Source organism: Alexandromys fortis, unplaced genomic scaffold, assembly GCF_014885135.2.
Source record: "Alexandromys fortis isolate MF-2015 unplaced genomic scaffold, M_Fortis_MF-2015_v1.1 scaffold_19, whole genome shotgun sequence".
NCBI classification, from domain to species: domain Eukaryota; kingdom Metazoa; phylum Chordata; class Mammalia; order Rodentia; family Cricetidae; genus Alexandromys; species Alexandromys fortis.
In genome coordinates, this window is record NW_026067890.1 from 6,383,420 (window position 1) to 6,404,210 (window position 20,791).

The 20,791-nt window shown below is 46.3% G+C and overlaps 1 protein-coding gene across 2 annotated transcripts in view; it reads right to left on the bottom strand.

The window, feature by feature from the left end:
* Slc44a3 (solute carrier family 44 member 3) overlaps positions 1–20,791 on the bottom strand; it is a 66,793-nt gene that overhangs the window by 33,862 nt on the left and 12,140 nt on the right. For both annotated transcript variants that reach the window (XM_050134256.1, XM_050134177.1), the window contains exons 6-10: positions 19,888–20,048; positions 18,574–18,663; positions 16,554–16,678; positions 15,683–15,869; positions 6,172–6,337 (exon numbers count right to left, since the gene is read on the bottom strand). In XM_050134256.1, the coding sequence (XP_049990213.1) occupies positions 6,172–6,337; positions 15,683–15,869; positions 16,554–16,678; positions 18,574–18,663; positions 19,888–20,048 (729 nt within the window). The remainder of the gene's footprint in view (positions 1–6,171; positions 6,338–15,682; positions 15,870–16,553; positions 16,679–18,573; positions 18,664–19,887; positions 20,049–20,791) is intronic.

Genomic DNA, 20,791 nt, shown 5'->3' on the forward strand with positions numbered 1-20,791 from the left:
TTTTGGATCCTGTCTTGGAACTAGCTCTGTAAATCAGACTGGCCTTGAACTCACAGAAGTCCTCCTGCCTTTGCCTCCTGAGTGCCTGGATTAAAGACAGCGAGACCACCGCCCGCCCGGTGATTGAGAATGCCTTTACGTCAAGGTACACACAAGGTTTTCCAACCACACCAGCAATGTCAGGGTCATAAGAACAACAGTTCGATTCAGCCCACCACTCTCTAGAAACTCCTCCAACATTATGCAAAACCAAATTTGTGCTACAGTGCCTGAATAAAGTCTGGGCTGCATGGGGCGCCTGGCTCCCAACAAATCCCTTAGTGAGTGGGAACCAGTGTGGCCCCTGCAGAGACCTCATCCCTCTTTGTGTTTCTCTAGCAACACCTGCAGGGTGGAATGAGAGGCTCTGAGGTGTCAGTAAAGGTCGTCCATTCAATTACACAAGAAATACAAACTGTCTTTACTATGGGTGTGTGTGCGCGCGCTTGTGTGAACATGTGTATGTGTGTATGCTTGTGTGTGTGTGCTCCCACACGTGGAATCCAGAGGTCAACCTGAGGTGTCGGGGGTGGGACGTTGTTTCTTTGGTGTCTTCCAAACCTTGTTTTCTGACTCAGGACGATCAGTGGCTTGGCTGGTTGGCCATCAAGCCAAGGAAGAATCTGCCTCTCTGTACCTCCCTAGCACCGGGCTACTAGTCTACACCACAGGACTAGAGAGAAGGTCAGTGGGTAAAGCCAAGCCTGATGACCCGAGTTCCACCCTGGGAACCCACAGTGAAAGAAGAAAACTACAGCAAATTGTCAACTGGCCTTCGCACTCACGCCTGTACACACAATCCCCCCCCCCAACAAATGTAAACAACATGAAAATTAAGAACAAATGGGGCACACCATGTCTGTTTTTTTTTTTTTTTTTTTTTTATGTGAGTTCTGGGGCTCCAACTCAGGTCCTCGTGCTGGCTAGGCAAGCACTTTATCAGCTGAGCCATCTCCCTCGCTCCCACCCCACCCACTGCCTTTGCTGAGACAGGGTCTGCGGTCAGGTTAGCTACAAACTCCGCTTCTTTTCTAAGGGTGACCTTTAAATTCCTGACCCTCCCCAGCTGAGATTCCAGGCACATGTTCTTGGCTTCCCAAAGAGAGTTTCTGTAGCTGACCTCTTCAAATGAATGTTTGTTTGTATCTTAAAGATATATTTGTTTTTATCTTATGTATGAGTGTTTTCTTGCATGTCTGTATGTGTATCATAATGTATGCTCAGAGGCCAGAAGAGCTCATAGGATCCCCTGGAACTGGAGTCACAATTGCGAACTGCTGTGTGGGTGCTGGGACCCGAACCTGGGTCCTCTGCAAGCCTAACAAGGGCTCTTAGCTGCTGAGCCATTTCTACAGCTCCACAAAACGGTCTTTAAAGGTGAGCTTTAAGGTTGGTACATAGTGGTCTCTTTATAAACTCTTCAGGCTTCTAGAAGCTTAAAAAATGACAACAGTCAATGCGAATGATTACGTCAGCCAAGATAAGGCCTGGAAGAACTGTAAACTATAGATGAGGAAAACCTGGCGATTTCACGGTGAAGCAGGCAGTCCAAAGCAAAGTCCATGCTTTTTGTTTTGAAACAGGCTTTCTCTATGTAGTCCATGTTGGCCTAGAACTTGTGTAAACCAGGTTAGCCTCAGATGTGGTAATCCTCCTGCTTCTGCTTTCTGAGTATGCCACCATGTCCGGCTGAGAAGGCGCTCTCTCTCTCTCTCTCTCTCTCTCTCTCTCTTTTGGTTTTTCGAGACAAGGTTTCTCTATAGCTTTGGAGCCTGTCCTGGAACTAGCTCTTGTAGACCAGGCTGGCCTCAAACTCACAGAGATCCGCCTGCCTCTGCCTCCCGAGTGCAGGGATTAAAGGCGTGTGCCACTGCCGCCCAGCCAAGAAGACGCTTTAATAATTAAATAACTGTAGTACTAAAAATAAATCATTATTTTACTTTAGATTTAGATTTTTAATTCATGCACATGTCTATGTATGCCTGCCACACGCATGCAGTTGCCTCCTGGAGAACAAAAGAGGGGCTGGCTCCCTGGAGTTGGGGTAGCAGGCTGTTGCGAGCTTCTTGACGTGAGTTTGGGTAACCAAACCTGGGTCCTCTGTAGGAGCAGCAAATGCTTGTAAGTGCTGAGCCGTGTCTTTGGTTCCCTCATGTATTAGTGCTGGTAGGCCTAAGGGAAACAGCAGTTTGCTTCGCCTATCCTAAATTCTTCCTCTCTAGAGATGCTAGTTTGGCTGTTTCTTCTGGGACGTTCCTCCAGGCTTTAAAACTGTAGGTTCTTATGACTTGTTTTTCTCCTGTGGCATACTGTCCGTTTTCCTCTCTGGTATTGAGGCAGTGTGTTACCATCAAGCCCCTCTTAATTTCTCCACTTCGGGTGTTGCCCACCGATGGCCCATGCAGAAGATTCAGGTTGTTTTCTCCTGTTCATTTTCACCTCCCTGCTCTAGACCCCCATCTTCCCAATCCTTCTCAATCACACTAACTTTTTAGTTAATGTTTAGCGTCATATCATCAGTACATAAATAAAATAAATGTACTGTGAAGAATATTCTCAACTGATCCAAGTATAATATAGTCCAACTATATTTCTCCTCTGTACTCTAGGGTTTCCCAGGCATTCGTACTTGTACCACAATTTTTTATTTGCTCTGTTTCTCTTGGGCTTCTCTCAACACTGAGCCGAAGCATAAATCTCCATGTGTTCAAGAACATCCGTTCCTCTCTCCGTTCCGTCTTTGCACGGAGACAGCCTCTTGTTGGTCAGTGTTCTCCCACTTAGCCTCAGGCTCGATGTCTTGTTTTAACACTTGCAACACAGCTTCCTTCCCGGGAGCTGCCCCCTCTTCTTTCCACAGGCTGCTCACGTCCTGAAACTCCTTATCTTCCCTAGCTTACTCATGGCATTCAGTGGAAACATCCTTCCTAGCAAGGACTTGCCCTGGAAATCTTGGGGGATTTTCTGACCTTTGATCAATCGATGGTGGGAATGGGTACAGAACTCTCGGCCAGGGACCTGGGAGTCCTCACATTTGGACAGTTCTGCCCTGCTGTTTCCTGGGTTCAGAGTTGCTGCTGAAGGTCAGAACGTCAGATTTGTTCTGATGCTCAAGCCCGGTTGGATCTTTTTTTTTTTTTTTTCATTTGAGAAGCTTCTGGAGACATCTAACTTGTCCTCAGCTCTCATGAAGTTTCTTTGAAAATTTCATTCTTTAATTTTCGTTGTTGTTGTTTTCTCTAGACAGGGTTTCTCTGTGTAGCCCTGGCTAACCTGGAACTTGCTCTGTAGACCAGGCTGGCCTTGAACTCAGAGATTTGCCTGCCTCTGCATCCTGAATGCTGGGATTAAAGGAGTATACCACCACACCTGGCACACACTACCAGCTAGTGTGGTACCATACGCTACTGAGTGGTAGTGTATGCCTGAAAATCTCAGCCCTTCAGGGGAGGAGGCAGGAGGATCTGGAGATCATGGCAACCCTCAGCAGCACAGCAAATTGGATGCTTGGGCTACATGAGACCGTGCCTCAAAAAAAAAAAAAATTTTTTTTTGTTTGCTCTTTCTAAAATGGTATCAGTCAGATGATGGGTTTCCTAAATAGCGCTGACATCTTATCCTCCTCCTGTCTTCCCGTTTGTCTTTTTGTTCAACTTTCTAGAAATGTTCTTCAGCGTCACGGTTTAAGCATTGATCAGACAATTCCTATTTTTGAAGCAGCTGATTATTAAAGGGTCTTTCTCATTCTCTCAATACTCATTCTGCTGCACGGAGGCTTAGACAATGAGTTCAGAACTTCTTTGTTCTCTGGGATAGGATTATAGGTGCCCCCTTCACTGTCACCAGCTTCCTCTGTAGCTGGCTTTGTGCCTGCTGCCCCTCAGCTCCTTTTGTTTGGTCTCTAATCTCTCTCACTTTCTTCGGACGCACAGTGACGAACAGTTCAGACACACTTGGATGCTCTGTGCGAGAGAGACTGCTTGTGGCATGTGGCACCTGACCTGGAATAGATAGCTTCTCCAACCCTGCCTCTCTTTAGAGGACCAGCCTGGCTGCCAGCATCCTGGGAACTGAGCTATGGGACGTGGGGTGGGATGGTGATGGGGTCCTCACCAATCAGTGATTAGCCTTCCACTTGTTCTCCCTGCTTCAGCGCATGGCATTGCCTCAGCCTCAGCTGTGCCCGATACCCCATGAACAGACCCTCTCTGGGTTATAGTCATGGGCAGCAAAGGCATCCATTCTTTATACGGAGGAAAGATCTAGGGGTTGAAGACTTAGTATCGTTGCAAACACATAATATTTTATATTTATTTGTTTTTAAATTTGTATTTATTATTGTGTGTCTATGTAAATGCCGTGTGTGTGTGTGTGTGTGTGTGTGTGTGTGTGTGTGTGTGTGTGTAAACAGGAGGGCACGGGAATGCCCTGGTGAAAGGTGGAGGACAGCACCTGGAAGTCAGGCGTCTCTTCTTAGCATGGGATCCGGGGCCAAACTAAGGTCAGCAGGCTTTCATGGCAAGGACTTTCACCTGCTGAGCCATCTGGCCGGCCTAGAAGCACATTTCATACTTGAATTCCTGCCTCTGGCTTCTGTGTCCAGCCAGCATCGTCTTTGCATGTCTGCACACAGCTAACACTCACAAGCCGACCTTTCTAGCTTTTCCCACTGTGGCAGATCCTGTCTTCAGCTTTCATCATCTGGCTGAACTTTATTTTTTGACATGAGCATCCAAAGGCGCATGTTTCAAGGCTGATAGTTCTCATCTGCTGTCATTGTTTGTCTCTTTCTCACAGTTTGTGTAATTTTTAGTAATGAGTGTGGACAGAATGGAGGGCTGAGGTGAATGCCGTGAGCCACTGACCCGCCACATCCGAGCCTTTGCTGAAAATGCTTGGGTCTGGTTATGCTAAGATAACATGTTACCTGCTGGCCAATTTGGCTGGACAGATATGTGTTCCCTGCTGGAGACCAAGCAACTCCCACGTCCAGCTGCTGGAAAGCTCTCAATGACAACCAAGGGCAGTGGCCTCTTTGTGAGGCCTCCAGAGTTCCTAATGATGAGGTTCCCAAAGGGTACCAGTGTATTAAAAGCCCACAGTGCTCTTTGTTGTCCAGAGGTAACCGTTCAGTGGCATGAATCATGGCTGCTTGGCTTTCTTACCCCAGAAAGGTCATGTTTATCTACTAATTTGGTCCCAGAGACTAGAGGAGGATCAGCTCTGCCAGGAGTAAACTTCCTCTCCCAGCTCCAACCCTGTCATTGTCCTGAGACTGCTCTTCTGGCTCCAATCCCAGGAGAGTCACACACAAGAGACGCAAAGAGCTCAGGTATATGGCAGTGGGGGTGGGGTGGGAGTGAGGGGGAATGGAAGCTCTCAGTTATTTTCATAAGGAAATGGGCGATCGATACAGAAGTAAGTAATTAATTCACTGGTGCCTAACTCTAAGGAAATGAGTTATAGTTTACAGTTCTTGAAGGGTGTAAAATTATTTTCCAAGTAAATATTCTTCTGACTTCACAGAGATAAAAATAGTTGATATAGCTACAGCTACTGGAGTGTAGTTAAAATATATCCATGATGTTTAATGTCTGAAGTCAGTTAAGAATGGGCATTCACAGACTGGGCGGTGGTGGCGCACGCCTTTAATCCCAGCACTCGGGAGGCAGAGGCAGGTGGATCTCTGAGAGTTCGAGGCCAGCCTGGTCTACAAGAGCTAGTTCCAGGACAGGAACCAAAAGCTATGGAGAAACCCTGTCTCGAAAAATCAGAAAAAAAAAAAAGAAAAAGAAAAGAAATAAAAGAATGGGCATTCACAGGAGACTATAACCCTTTCTTTTAGGCATTTGTTAATTCTAGGCAATAAGATAACTTCGATGTTTCTTTCTCCCTACATTTCTAGTTTAAACCAAAGATCCTGGAAATGCGTGGGATTTAAGGCTGACTGCTTCTTCTGGCCCATAAAATGAGCTTTCAGGCCAAATTTTAGCTCTGTCTTTTTGTTGGTTTGCTTTTCTAATTCTTGTTACTCTCTTTTCAAGAGCTGAGTGAAAACTCCCAAATATCTTCAGAGATGTGTAGACAGCCCAGAGCACACAGACACATCCCAGGGGTCAGGGCTGGACCCACCTGTTGAAGTAGCAAGCAGTCACTGCTCCTGCTACGGTCATCCGCTGGCATGCAAGGATGAACTCGCTAGTCCAGACGAGGCCGATTAAATGGTACCACCACATGAACCGAATGCCCGAAAGAGGCTTGTATTCCACTTGGCCACCTTCCAGCACCTGGGCAGTGCCTACAAATGAAAATACAAACATGCTTCACACCAATATTTCCCTCACCTTGGAAGATGGTTCAACAGGCCACGTTTCTTCAGGCCTGGTCTTTGACACTGTGCAAAACACAGACGTCAACACAAAATTTAAATTCATACAGCCAACACTAAGATTTGAGAATTTGAAGAATACGAACAGCAATATCGGCAGTGACCGTAGGGAAAGACAGCTGACATAGTAGGTGGTCTGAGCACGGAATGGTACAATCTGGCTGGCTTCTGAAATAAAGCCTGGGCCACAGAAGTATCCCTCCGTGGATGATAACAATTATCATTATCTTTATTGTTACCATAGTATCGTTATCTTGCATTTCAGGAGCACAATACTGCATTAAATTAAGGTCAGTAAGGGTGTATTAATAATGTCCCACTGCTGTGAGCTCCACCCTCTTTTCACCTCCAACCTAAAGAATCCTTTGGATTAGCTCTGTAGCTACCGGGGAATCAGCTGTGCTTGACTTCTCTATGTTTTCTCATGAGCTCGATAGGAAACTATAGTAAACTACTATATACTAAAGTACTATTAGGAAGAGCGCAGGCACTTTGAGTTCTGGTGACACCTACAATCTGCCTATGATTTGAACATGTTGTTATTCTTGTCACAGCCACACATGGACGTTCAGTTCATCCATTCATCCGCCTTTAGACATTCACAGTAGAGTTCATGCACAAAGGGAAAGGATGAAGATAATCACGTGTTAAGCAAAACAGATTCCACCGATGAAGGCTGATCCCCTTTCTTTCCTGTCTAAGTTCCGCTGAACAAGATGCCCATCGTGGGAGGTAGTCGGGTAGCTCGCTTTACAGACAGACGGCAACACTGGTCTACTGAATGCTGAACCCGTTTTGGCTTGGAAGGAGATGTATTTCAGGCGAGGCACATATTCAGAAATCTGCCTGTGTTCTTCCAAAGCTGCTGTGCTTTGGAAAAGCATTCCCAAGTGCGAGCAAATGGCCCCTCATGATGACAATGCCCTTTAGATAAATCAGGCCAGCAGGCTTTGAGGAGAACACTCAGAACCATGTGAAGTACACAGGGCCTGAGAACAAGCAGGCCGTTCCTCTTGCAAGAACACTGAGTCCCAGCAGCAAATTATGTCTGGTGATATTTTGTTTGTGTTTTTAACAAATAAAGCTTGCCTGAAGATCAGAGTGCAGAGCTAAGCCACTAGAGACCAGGCAGTGGCGGCACACACCTTTAATCTTAGGACTCAGGAGACAGAGGCAAAGGGATCTCTGTTAGTTCAAGACCACCCTGGGCTACACGAAATTGACCCAGTCTAGAAGAAACAGAGTTCACACAAAGGTGATCCCACACCTTTAGTCCCAGCACTAGGGAGTGGAGACAGGAGTGATATGGCTGGGGGGAGAGAGGAATAGAAGGCAGGAAGAGACAGGAGCTCAGAGCAGTCTGAGTATGCAGTCAGTCTGAGGATGTACAAGACACAGTCTGAGGACAGGACCACTCTTTTGGTCTGAGCATTGGTCTAGGTAAGAACTCTAGTGGCTGGCCGCTCTGCTTCTCTGATCTTCAGCATCAACCCCTATATCTGACTCTGGGTTCTTCTTATGAAGTAAACAACTAGAATTCATATTACAATTATGATTCAGAGGTGGAGACTATTCACAAACAGCGTTGGTGGCATCTCTTTTCTCACACAGACAGAGGCCGGTGTGGATGGTGAGAGGTCAATCTGCCCTCTTGGCTGCCCTCCATGGTCATGGCTGCACATTTCCTAGCTTGCCACGCTGGTGACAATAGTCACCAAGCGGAGCCTCTGAAGTGGTAAATCAAGATCCACTTGGTCCTCAAAGACTCGACATCCTCCAAAGAAGCAAAACCAAGAGGCTATTTTTGACAGATTTCTATGGGTTGAAGTGCTGAATCTCCCCTCCTCAACCCATGTGCCATGTGTGCAGGCAATTGGATGTGCTCATGTGTGTGGGTGGGGGGCACACATGCCACGCCATGCATGTGGCAGTCAGAGGACAACCTTCAGATCTTGGTCCTTGCCTTTCCGTCTGGTTTGATACGGACTCTTTACTGCTGCATAAACCAGGTTAGCTGGCTCACAAACTTCAGGAGCTTTGTCTGTCTCCTCCCTTTTCCTATAGCATGTTGGGATTATAGAGATTTGTACTACCATGTCGAGCTTTTATGTAGATTCCGGGGATCCAAATGCAGGCTGTAAGCTCACACAGCAAGTGCTTTGACCCAGGGAGCCATCTCTCTATTTCCTAAAGCTACCTCTTTATTTGTTGTTCCTCTGTATTGGCTTTTTTGAGCTGTTTACAGATGTTCACTGAGAGAGGATTGTCTAGCGTCTCAATGCACTTGTTGGCATTTTGGAGCAGATATTGTCGTGTAGAGTATAGTGATTGTTCGATCCGTTTGTGGGCATTTAGGGGCATGCTTTGCCTCGACCCCACATTTATGATCATTCAAAATACCTCCATATGATGCCAAATGCCACCCGGGAGGAAATCACGGCAAGAGGACCACTGCTTTAAGCTAGCCTCCTAAAGGATCAGGCATTGTGGCTGGAGGGCAAAAGCCTGGGAGCAGAAGGACCTTCACAGTGTTCCAGAGCCTGAGGGTGGGGCAAGCCCGCTTATGCATGCAGGACTGCCCTCTGCTGGATGGGCCTTGTTGGTGCAGGCACGATCCCCTGGAGTCACAGACCAACAGCAAGCAAACCATGGAACCTTCTAAAAGGTTCTTATCTGAGGATGGTAATGCTACTTCTCACACTCCTGTGACTCCATCTCATCCTGACTCTAAATGCGACACAAGTAGCCACTACTGGCAAATGTAATCAATGGATACGGAGCTAAGGAAAACACGTGACGCACGGTTAACTACACATGACTTATAGGTTATATGGTTCCAAGGCTGAAACCAAACTCTTACGGAACACCTACGGCACACTGGCATTTTGATGGATATTGGCTATTAGGAGGAGAAATGGCAGCTGCACAGACAACCAGAAGATCCCGCCTCTGAGAGTCCGAGGGACTTCAGGGGACCTTGCTGGATCGCGCAGCTCGTCTTCTGGACAACTGCTTTATAATCTCTCCGCCAACCACAGAGCCAACAGGTTCACTTCCTGTTGCTCTAAGAAAAATGAGGCAATCGGAAGACCTCTCTGCGTGCCTGCCCCCGCCCATGCTTATCGGAGTGACCAGAATTTCACCTTGGCCCTTGGGAGGGTAAAGCTGCCCCTGAGGCTGAGGCCAACCCTGCCATTAGATCCCACACACTTGAGATTGTGTCCTCGCAAGTCTGTTCTTCTCCAGCAAAATACTCCCTTTCCTGAGCCATTCTTAGCTCTTCTCCATTAAAACAATCTATTCTGGACCACTTCCTCGGCTCTCTTTCACAGTCAGATCCCTCCAGATTAGCCATCCACACCAGATCCTTCCAATTCCTTTCCTCTGACTTTTCTCCAGGCACGGCCCCCTCCCCGCTTATCTACAATCACAATAGCCTGACCTCCGAGGTTCTGTAAGACACCCAAGCTGAGTTCGTTGTCTTTGGCTTAGCCCTGGAACCACTCCCGTGCCCTGGAAACCCTTTCCCAAAATGCCATTCCTGCCACCCACCCCCAGTCTTCACTGTCAGCCCCCTATGCTCCCCTTCCTCATCTCCAGAGCCCGGTTAGTTATTTTCCAGAGCAAATCTAAGCACGTGTTCTACAACTGAGCTAAGCCTCGGCCTTCTAGGGCATCTTCACATTGAAATGTTCCCGTTTCAAACTGGAAAAAACTCAGTTTCCTAGAATGTTCTGTGTATTTTCTTGGAGCTTTTCTTTCTTTTTTTAAAAAAATATTTATTTATTTATTTATTATGTATACAATGTTCTGTATATATTCTGTCTACATGTATGCCTGCAGGCCAGAAGAGGGCTCCAGACCTTATTACAGATGGTTGTAAGCCACTATGTGGTTGCTGGGAATTGAACTCAGGACCTTTGGAAGAGCAGGCAATGCTTTCAACTGCTGAGCCATCTCTCCAGCCCCCTTCTTGGAGCTTTTCTAAAAAAATGGCTCATGGGTCCTACTGACTCTGTGGCCTTCTGACCCCCAACCTGGCTTCTGCCTCTGCTCTGGTTACAGGCAATTAGTGAAAACAAGAGGAAAATGTCATTGTCTTTAATGTCCAGTAGATAGCTACCCATTCAGCTAGCACCCTGAGCCAAGAGACAGAAAGAGCAAACATGCCCCTCTCCTCAGTGGGTAATAGCTGTGCTGGCTAGTTTGACAACAGTGTGGCACAAGCTAGACTCATCTTAATGGGGGAATCTTGCTATGGGCGGTCCAGAGAAGCAGCAGGTTGCTGTTGAAGTTCAGGTGTGAGCCCAGCAGTAAGGAATCCTCTGATGGACCAGTCTCGTTTAGGCAAGGCCTCGGAACTACAGACCCTGGAATGTCTTTTGCTTCTGCTGTGCCCTTACATGTTTGCTGCGGCTCTCTTTCTCTGGACTCTAGCATGGTGTGAGTGGATGGGGGGAGATCTCCACTGCCTGTAATATAGTGTATTTATCTCTTGGAAACAGCCCATTCTACTGGGCATTTTTTACCTGCGGATTGTCAAGAAGATGACCCCTCCCTAAGCTGTACTGTCTAGTCTGATGATAATAATAATGAAAACTTATACAGAGTTTTGATGAATAAAAATAAATACGAGGATATTATTCACATCCAAGGTCTGTCTGTGAGTCTCATCTAAGGAGCTGCATAGATTGTAGCTCAAGTTAATGACTTGACAGTTGAATCCCAATAGCCCGACTGGTTTAAAATCTTTTAACCTTAACGTCGGGAGACGCGTTCATGGGTCCCAGAGTGCATCAGAGCTGAAACAAAGCTCTGAAAACAACGAAGTTAGACTAAGATGTTTTGGTCAAATAGCTTTGAGGTGAAAAACCCAAGAAGACAATCTAAAGGTTCAGAAAGGCACTCGGTAGAAAGTGGAACTCTTCAAGGTCAGGGAACAAGAACAAAGCAACCCGGTTATTACTGGCTGACGTTCTCACCCTGGCAGGTTTGGTTGATGACCAAAGGTGACAATTAATTCCTTATACCCATTTATGTCCTCAATCTCCTGATGTAAAATCTACTAACGAATAGGTATATACCCTAAGGTTTTAAAGTAGAGCTGACTAATTCTTTTTTTATGAAAAAGTTTAGGTTTGTGATTTCTTTAAGATTTCTCACAAGAGTAACTTTCGAGATAAGTAATAAAGCAATTGACACGTTCGCTGTAACTACAAAATGCAGCCTGCCCGTAAAAGACCTGACAAAAATATCTTGATTGCCACACGGTTAATCTATAACGAGTTGCTTGGGTATGAATGCATGTGGGTTCTTGGGATAATTGTTTTTCACCTGTAATCCATAAAGTGTTTGATTATGTGAGGGAGATGAAAAACATGTTTTCCCTATAATCATTTGCTTGAGAAATGGAACACAGCTGTTTTGACTCTGGACTGCCTGGGAGATTCTGTCGGGGTGGAAAAACTGTAAAACAACATGAGATAGAGATAGAGAACAAAGAAGAGAAAAAATAAAGAAGGAAACCATCGAGAGAATTTGTGAGTGCCTTTTTCCCTAACCCCCCTCAGATAGAAAAGTTTAGCCTCCCCAACTCCGTGGATTCCTGCCAAAGCCCTGTGCTGCTGGAGACTGGTCCCCCAAGCAGCGGTAGAATCTCAACTGAGAAAAAACGCTCCCACCAGATTTGCCTGTGGGTGCATTTTTCTTGATTGATTATTAATGTGTGAGATCCCACCTCACCATGGGAGGTACCACTCCAGGCCTGGTGCTCTAGGAAAACAGGCCAAGCAAGCCAGTAAGCAACACTCCTCTATGGTTCCTGCATCAACTTCTGCCTCCAGGTTCCTGCCCTGTTTGAGTTCCTGCCCTGACTTCCTTCAACATTGGGCTGTGGTGTGGAAGCCTACACTAAATAAGCCCTTTCCTCCTTAAGTTGCTCTTGGTCATGGTGTTTTATCACAGCAATAGACTCCTTAACTAAATGGCAACACATTGTTTTTTCCTGCCGTATTGAGAACCTTGAGACATATGACATACTTACCCCTCTTGCTGGAGAACGGGAGGGGCTACTGGCTTGCTTCCTGCTATATTTCAAGTACTCAAAGCACATAGTAGGCACCATACTTCTCCAGAGATGAGCACATAATAGGCAGATAATAAGTATTTGTTGAAAGAAGGAAGAATATGAAAACAATACCCAAGACATATTTAAGAGTACATGACCAAGGAATTTGTAGACAATCATCCAAGAAATAGAATACTGAAAGCAATTTTTAAGAATGCCTAGCTAGCTTCTGAAGCAGTTTGGGGTGGAGAGCTGGGGTGAGAGTTGGGAATGGAAGTGGATTCTAGGTCAGATCACAGTGGAGCAAGGCACAGAGCGATGCATGAGGTCATCTTTTCTCTGCAGCAGTGAAATGACCTGAACTTCCAAAAAGCAAGGGCTATTGCGGTCTCATGTTGTAGAATATTCCTTTACACTGTGTGAATATGTGTCACTGTGTTTGACTTAATAAAAAGCTGAATGACCAAGAGCTAGGCAGTATTTTCAGGGCATAGAGGATTCTGAGAAGAAGAAAAAGAAGAAGAAGAAGAAGAAGAAGAAGAAGAAGAAGAAGAAGAAGAAGAAGAAGAAGAAGAAGAAGAAAAGAAGAAGAAGGGTAAAGCAATAAGGAGATCCATAAGACGCAAAGTGACAAGGATGGATACTATGGAGGTGAGGTAATAAAACCACGGGAAAGTAATTTAATAGAAATGAGTTAATTTAAGTCATAAAAGCTAGTTAGAATCAAGTCTAAGCCATCAGCCGAGCTTTCATAATTAACGATAAGTCTCCATGTGGTTATTTGGGAGTGGGCTGGCGGGACAGAAAAAATCCACCTGTAGTCTCTCTTCACTTTCTCATTCTGTTCCCAAGACAAGGTTGAACATCAGCAGATCCAGTGAAATAACTTCACTTACCTTCTAGATCCCTGATAATTTTCTTTGTTCCTAAGCTCTCAAATCCACCATGCACAGCAGAGGGGTGGCAAATACTGCACACGGCTGAGGTTGGTGTGAGATATTCCTTAGTCAGTGCTAATTTCTAACATCAACAACATATGGTCCTTCATTTGAATAGGCAAAGCTCTCCTCCAGCCCAGCCTCTCACGGACAGCACAGGGAATTGATTCCTCAGGAAATCTGAAGCAGTCTGGACCCTGGGTCCTTGGATGGGAAGCCCTGTCTGAGCACGCTGCCTCCTCTCCAAGCCCAGGTCAGTGCCTGTTTCAAGTGCACTGTGTACATGGCTGTAACTGTCCTTTCTGCTACCATATGGACCTGGAAGTGGGTACCCTCCACCCTCCAAATGGGCCTTTTCTATTATTCTCCATGCTGGGCTTCTAGACCACCTTAGTGACCACTCTCTGCCCAGAACATTGGGCTCTTTTCTATTCACTGATGGTGCATGCTGGATTCCTTAGTAACTACGATATTCGCTGTTTGTTTTGTTTTGACTTTGGTTGTAAAGACAAGGTCTCTCTTTGTAGCCCAGACCTTGCACTCCTGACCCTCTAGCTGTAGCCTCCCAGGTACTGGAGTGACATGTATACACCACCACGTCAGGCTCTTTATTTCACCAGATTAGAACTAATAGACGGGTCCCAATAGGCTAAGAGATGTTACTGCAGCCAGGAGGTCATATACGCTGCTGGGATGATCCTCAAAACCTGTGGACTAGTTAATAGATTAATGAGGTCATTAGAGAAACAGTTCATGTGAGAAAAGATGAACCACCAAAGTTCACTATAATTTTGCACACTAAATTATTAACGTATTCGATCATTAGTCCCCAAAGAAAACTCACAGATCTTTACCTGCTGAGGATACCCCCTCACGACACTCATACAACTCCACTCTAGGTCAGAGATCCTGTCCTCTTATATCACGGTCCGAGAGGACATTAAATGACACCAAGAGTCACTGTGCACTGTCCACCTGCATCCTCTCTCTGGCAAGCATCCTTTCCCAAGATGTGGAAGCCACTCCCCGTTCTCACAGGCACAGCTGGAGCATCTTCCTAGAGTCAAGAATCGATGCAGTTGCTGGCCCGCTTGGCCTGGAGCCAAGCCACTGACACTGGATGAAGAGGTCTTGGGGAACAAAGGGGACTCTGTGCTCTTGGGCAGCCCGTGAGTGTGTGGAAAGGAGGCTCAGGTGGCCCTAGGGAGTCCATGACCCTGGAGGACAGCTGGGTGGGATGGGGCAGCTCTTTGTGGTACCCGCTCCACTGTGAAGGCAAAGATCAGCTTACCTGGGGAGCTACATTCAGTTCTAGACACCCAGATTTCTTTTCCTTCCCTGAGATTCCTCTCATCCGTGCCCACTGGGCTCTTACACTAACAGAGAACGATCATACCCTGACACATGGTCCTACGAGGTGGCTGTGGAAAAACAGGCTACCTTCAACCAAAGAAAGACCTGCCTCCCCGCCTTAACTCTGGGTCCTGTGACTGAGGCCATCAATGTTCTGTTGCTGAGCCCATGGAGGAGAATGTCATAGGGTACCAAGTTAGCAGTTCAATCCCAAATCAGCTTTGGGCCATAACTCCATGATGTCACCTTCAACTCTCAGGACAGGGCTTTTTCTTCTTGCCCAAGACCAGGCCCTCTCCTGGTATTCTCTCAACCTGCACTGATCTGTTTCTGATGTTCTGGCAATTTCCAGCCTTTCTGCTCGCACAAGTGTGTATGTGCCATTCGAGAGAGCTCCGCAGTCAGCGAGCCGTGGTTGATCTTTGCTGCCTGATTATCAGCCCATGACTTACTGCGTCTTTCATTTTCTGGCTTAACTCTTGAGAATGGTAGCCAAGGATGACCTTGAACTTCTGATTTTCCTGCCTCTACTTCCGGAATGCTTATTTTTACAAGCACGTGCCACTTCGCTCAATTTGTGAGGTGCTGGGGGGTTGAAACCCAGGGTTTCGTGCCTGCTAGGGAAGCGCTCTGCTCACTGAGCTATAGTCTCCAGCAGTAAACCTGAAGGCATCTAACAGTAGCCTTTCTATGGGCTTTGGTTCATATTAGTCTTACCTAAGTTTCCAACCCTGACTGACATTACTAACCCATGAAACCCAGCTTCCCCAAAGCCAACATAAAAGAGACATGGCAGAGCCGCTGGCTCCACCACTGTCATCCTCAGACACCCCTGGTTGCACAAGAGATTTTGCACTCACAGGGACGGGCTGACAGTTCTATAATGGTGACACCTACCAGCAGTCCCCAGGCTCAGCAACACAGCCACCCAGAGGACCCAGAAGAAGACGAGGGCGGCAAACGTCCACAGGGGCTGGAACAGCAGGGACGGACAGCTGCTGATGGCTTGATTTGTGACGCGGAGAAGCTCGACTGTCGATTTCATTCTCTTTCTGAGGGTGAAAATCAAGACGAGGAGAACCGCCTGTGGAGGAAGAGGTCAGAGTGAACCACTGCAGGGCAGAGAGGCACTGGGTGGGGCTGAGAGCAAACTGTTGAGCTGGCACCAAGCAGCTCTCTTTGAAGATATCCATTACTTCTCTTATAACTGAATAGATAAAGTCCTAATCACTAACTGAGCCCCCTGTGTGAGAGCCTGAGGCCACAATAGCGAACAAGGCCTAAACCCTTCCGAAAGGAGCCAGTCTGAGTTTGAATGTGAGAATAGGCTCTTCAAAGGGCAGGGGGAAAATCTTCTATTTTTCCCTCCATGCCACACACCCAGAGATGGGGTGCAAATAAGCAAGAGCATATGAAGGTGACATAAAAGGAGTGTTACTTGCTATGCCAGCTTGACGGGGTCTCCCCTCTCTAGATAGAAATAGTTGTAAGTCTCCCAGATTAAGGAAACCTCCGCCCTTCACCCCTGCCTCATCCCGCCTTCTGTACTAGTCTCTTCCTGGTCAAGCTTCTTGGTTTTCTTTGTCATTGCCTGTCTCGCACCACAGGTTCCTTGACCTCAACACTCTCCTTAAACCGTTTTCCCTTAGGTGACCTCTGGAGTAGTAAGTCTTCTGGAATATCCGAGTTGTTATTGGCTGGAATTCAGTAACCTGGATTCAGAGCTGATGGCGGTTACTCAATTAGCTTTTGGAAGGGCTTGTCTTACCGTCACGACTGTCGTAATGATGGCAAAGGCCAGCATGCACTTCATATTCTCCCTTTCTGTGTCCAATTCTGTGCTGAGGTCGTTGGTGTAGTCGTAATACAACCACCATAAGACGCCGCAGACAACTGGAAAACAAAGTGAGCGCAGGCTTGGCATGTGTACTGAGATTAGCCACTCTTCTCTACACACACACACACACACACACACACACACACACACACACACACAGAGTGATGCCCATACCAAGTCCAGCCATTTCTGACCCAGTGATCCTGTTCACACAGTAGGTCCTAATTCTCCAAATACTTTGGAACCCATCACTTCTCTCTGGATGATCTGGGCAAAGCCAGGTTAGCCTGCAGAGGACCTGTTAACTCCAGGTAGCTACTGGTCTTTAGCAGACACAGAGACCTAGTCTGCAGGATGAGTCTGAGCATAATCAGGAAAGCATGGTACCAAACAGAATGGTGAGAGGAAGAGCATTAGAGTCTAAAGTCTATAGTATTCACATAGGGTCTGCTGGCGAAAGCTCCTGGATGTGGGGGACTGGATGTTGGCCCCTTACCCACAAAGGTGTGCCATTACACAGCCCATGGAAATCGTGTTATCAGAGTTCCACTGTGAAGATACACTCACACTATAAACACCTGCCTCTAGATGAAAGCCTGACCTTAAATCATCACGGTTGTAACTCTAGGGAGGTCAGAGTTGTCTACTGATCATAAACGGGGAGATGGATGAAATAGCCTTCTCTAGTCACAGTGGCCAGAACTTGCTGTGATTTAGAACTGAAATGTCCCGCAGAAGCTCATGTGTTGAAGTTTAGACCCCTGGCTGGATCTAGCCTCGGCGCTATCGGGAGGCAGAAGAAACGTTAGGTAGGATCTACTTGAAGGAAGTGGGTTATGAGAGTCGTGTTCTCAGGAGGCATAGGGGACCCTAACTCTATGACTTAGTGACCTTGAGGTAATAATCAGCTTTAGGCTGTCGTGCACCTCCACCAGGAGAATATTGCTACAGGCTCGGAACAAGGGAACCTAGTGACTTTGGATTGAAACCTCCAAAACTGTGAGCCCAATCCAATCTCTCTTTAAGTGACTTGCTCAGGTGTCTCGTCATAGAGTTGGAAAGGCTGACACAGGAATCCAGGGCCCTGTGTGGCTGCCTGAGAGCAGAATGAAATATTCAAAGGGATAAAACACCGCCGTCATATTGGTCATTCAAAATGAAAATGCCCTATATCAGTTAAAAAATAGATCTCTATGTTCTTCCTCAAAACTCCTGGAGACAGTTACAACTCATTGTAAGGAAAAGAGGGGTCAGAGGGGTCAACAAGGGTCCCCTGGTCTCTGCTCCTTTTCAGCCTTGCTCTTCAGACGGACCAGAGCCTTTGTGTGACACCCATGGGTTCTCATGTGCACACAGGGTAAATGTAGCACAGAATAAATCCTCCAAAATGAGAGAAAAGAAAGATTGAGACAGAATCTCTCTATCTCCTGGACGCCGTGGAACTTTCTGTGTGGACCAGGCTGGCCTCGAACTCACAGATATTCATTCATCTGCCTCTGCCTCCCCAGTGGTAGGACTAATGGCCAGCTGGAATTCTTCCTTACAATGTATATAAGTACTAATAAAATATTTTTTGTTTTGTTGTTTGTTTATCTGCACTGCAGGGAATTGAATATAGGGCTGTGTGCAAGACTCAAGCACTGAGCTCTGAACTCATCCCAGTATTATGGGCTCCAGGGTCACTCAGTTGGCAGGCTTGTCTCAGAACTACACAATAGGTAGAATCAAGAATACATTGGGTATTAACACTCCTTGGGAGGCAGAAGCAACTCCGATTGTCCTCCCTGGGCCATATTTTTCCTCTTATTAAAATGATGGGGCTAGATTGTATGCCCATCTAAGACTCTTGTTAGTTAAAAATCATAACAAAACAAGACAAAACCCCCAAACTTTAAATTCTATACTTACTGGAAAGATGTTCCATTTACTCAAAAAGAGTCGAAATACTTACACAGCAATCCCAAAATAACCAACGAAATGATAATATGGACCAAAAGCGTGGAGATGAATCGGAAAGTGAGCATCATGGCCAGAGACAAGGCTGGAAAGGGAAGCATTGCACATGAGGCTTGAAGGTAGCAAGGCGCAAGGGAGGTAGGGGGTAGGAAGGACGCTAAACATAAAATTGTGATGAGTGAGTCCAGAAAAGTGAGAACTGACAGGCTTACCCAATAACCAAGTAGCTTGGGAAACCTACCAAATACAAACATGGCAAACTAAATCCAGGCTCCCCCCCTAGGCCTGTGACACAAGTCAGCCTTGGTAAGTAGGGCCTGAAAACGCTTTCTTCTCAAGTTTAAATAAAGATAAACAAGTAATGAATAAATAAATGTGTTGTTCCACACATTGTTTTCAGACATAGTTTTTTTCTTACAAGTCCAAATTAACTATTTAAAATTTTATCATACTTCAGTCTTTTGTCTTTTATGCTGGGCTACGTAGTTCTAACTTTGTTTTTCCTTTTATTTGGATTTTTCAAGATAGAGTTTCTTTGTGTAGCCCTAGCTATCCCAGAACTCACTCTATAGACCAGGCTGACCTTGAACTTACAGAGATCCACCTGCCTCTGCCTCCTAAGTGCTGGGGTTAAAGGCTTGCACCACCCTTACCAAGCTACTAAGCAACTTTTTTAAACAAGCAGGAATACATTGATGACTGACCAAAAATTCTCTTCAGCTTGGAGGTGGGAGGCCTGCTCCCGGAAAGGGTGGAGGTAGCGACCTACAACATTTGTCCCAGACTGCATGGCTTTAACCTCTTCAGACAGGAAATTGGCTCTTAACCTCAGCAAGGTGAAACACAGCATGGAAGCCACAGGGTCAAGTGTGGGCAGCTGCTTCCCCAAACAAACAAGGGAGCAGGCCTTTGCTCAAAGCAGGTGGGGCTCCATCAGAGCTGGGCACCCGGACATCGCATCTGACGCTATCATGGACACACACTCCTTCCTTTCCCCAGCCAGAGGACTTTGATCTCCTAGACTGACAAGTGGAAGGCACAGAACTGGGCAGCAGAACTGGTGTCTGGCACCCCGGATGCTTGTGCTTTACATGGCCAATGCAGAAAGCGGCCATGCAGGGCAGCTTCTTGGCTGACAGCCAACTAACTACTCTTCCTTCCTATTGCCCCCGTTCATACTTGAACCTTCGAACAAATATAAGCTCAATATTTAAGTCAAAGACGCTGGTTCTCATTACACAATGTACTGGAGTGCTAGAAAATTCGGCCTTCCGTAATCAGTTAGTAAATAAGATGAACGGAGAATTACCGAATGTGAAGACACACAGGCCGAGGATGGTGTCTCTTCCCGCCATTATTCCACTTAGAATTCGATGGAGAGCGTCAGCATCATTTATCAAGACTGATGCAAATAAGGAATAGCACTCGGGGGTCTGAGGGATGCACCGGTTAAACAGGGGAAAGGGCTTGCTGGAAACAAAAGGTAGAACCAACGGGAAAAGAGATCAATCATTTATCTTTAAAAAATATTTCTATTCAAAATTTCCACGTCCCCAAAACAGAAGCTCAGCATTTATAAAAACGATTTTACGACTAATGAGATGGACCAGCAGGTAAAGGCACCTGCTCATGAAGCCTGATGACCCGAGTTCAATCAGGATGCTGTCCCCTGACTTCCACATACGTGTGATAGCATCTGCCCCTGACCCAGTTATGCACCCAGTTATATAAAAGTTGAAACACATCTCAGTCCATTTGTTCATGTATTTAAAAATGTTTATTCTCTAAAGACTTTAGTGTGTGTGAGTGCACATGCATGTGATGTGTAGGGGCTAGGGGACAGTCTCAAGCTTTGATCCCTGCCTTTTCCCTTGTCTTAAACATGGTCTCTTAGTTTTATTCACCAAGTTATCTGGCCAAAAGCTCCTGGGGATTCTCCTATCTCTACCTCCATCTTCTCAGAGAAGCACTAGAATCACAGACGGATGCTCTACTGCATCCAGATGTACACAGATTCTAAAGATTCAAACTCATCCTCATGCTTGCACAGCAAGCACTTCAGCCACTGTCATTTCCTATGCCTGCATCTGCACTGATCCACAACACTAAACACATACACACCACTCGAGGGAAGAATGTTTTATTCTGACGCATGATCTCGGGGGCTTCAGTCCATGTTTGCTTGGCCCCACGTACTTGAGACTATCATAGTG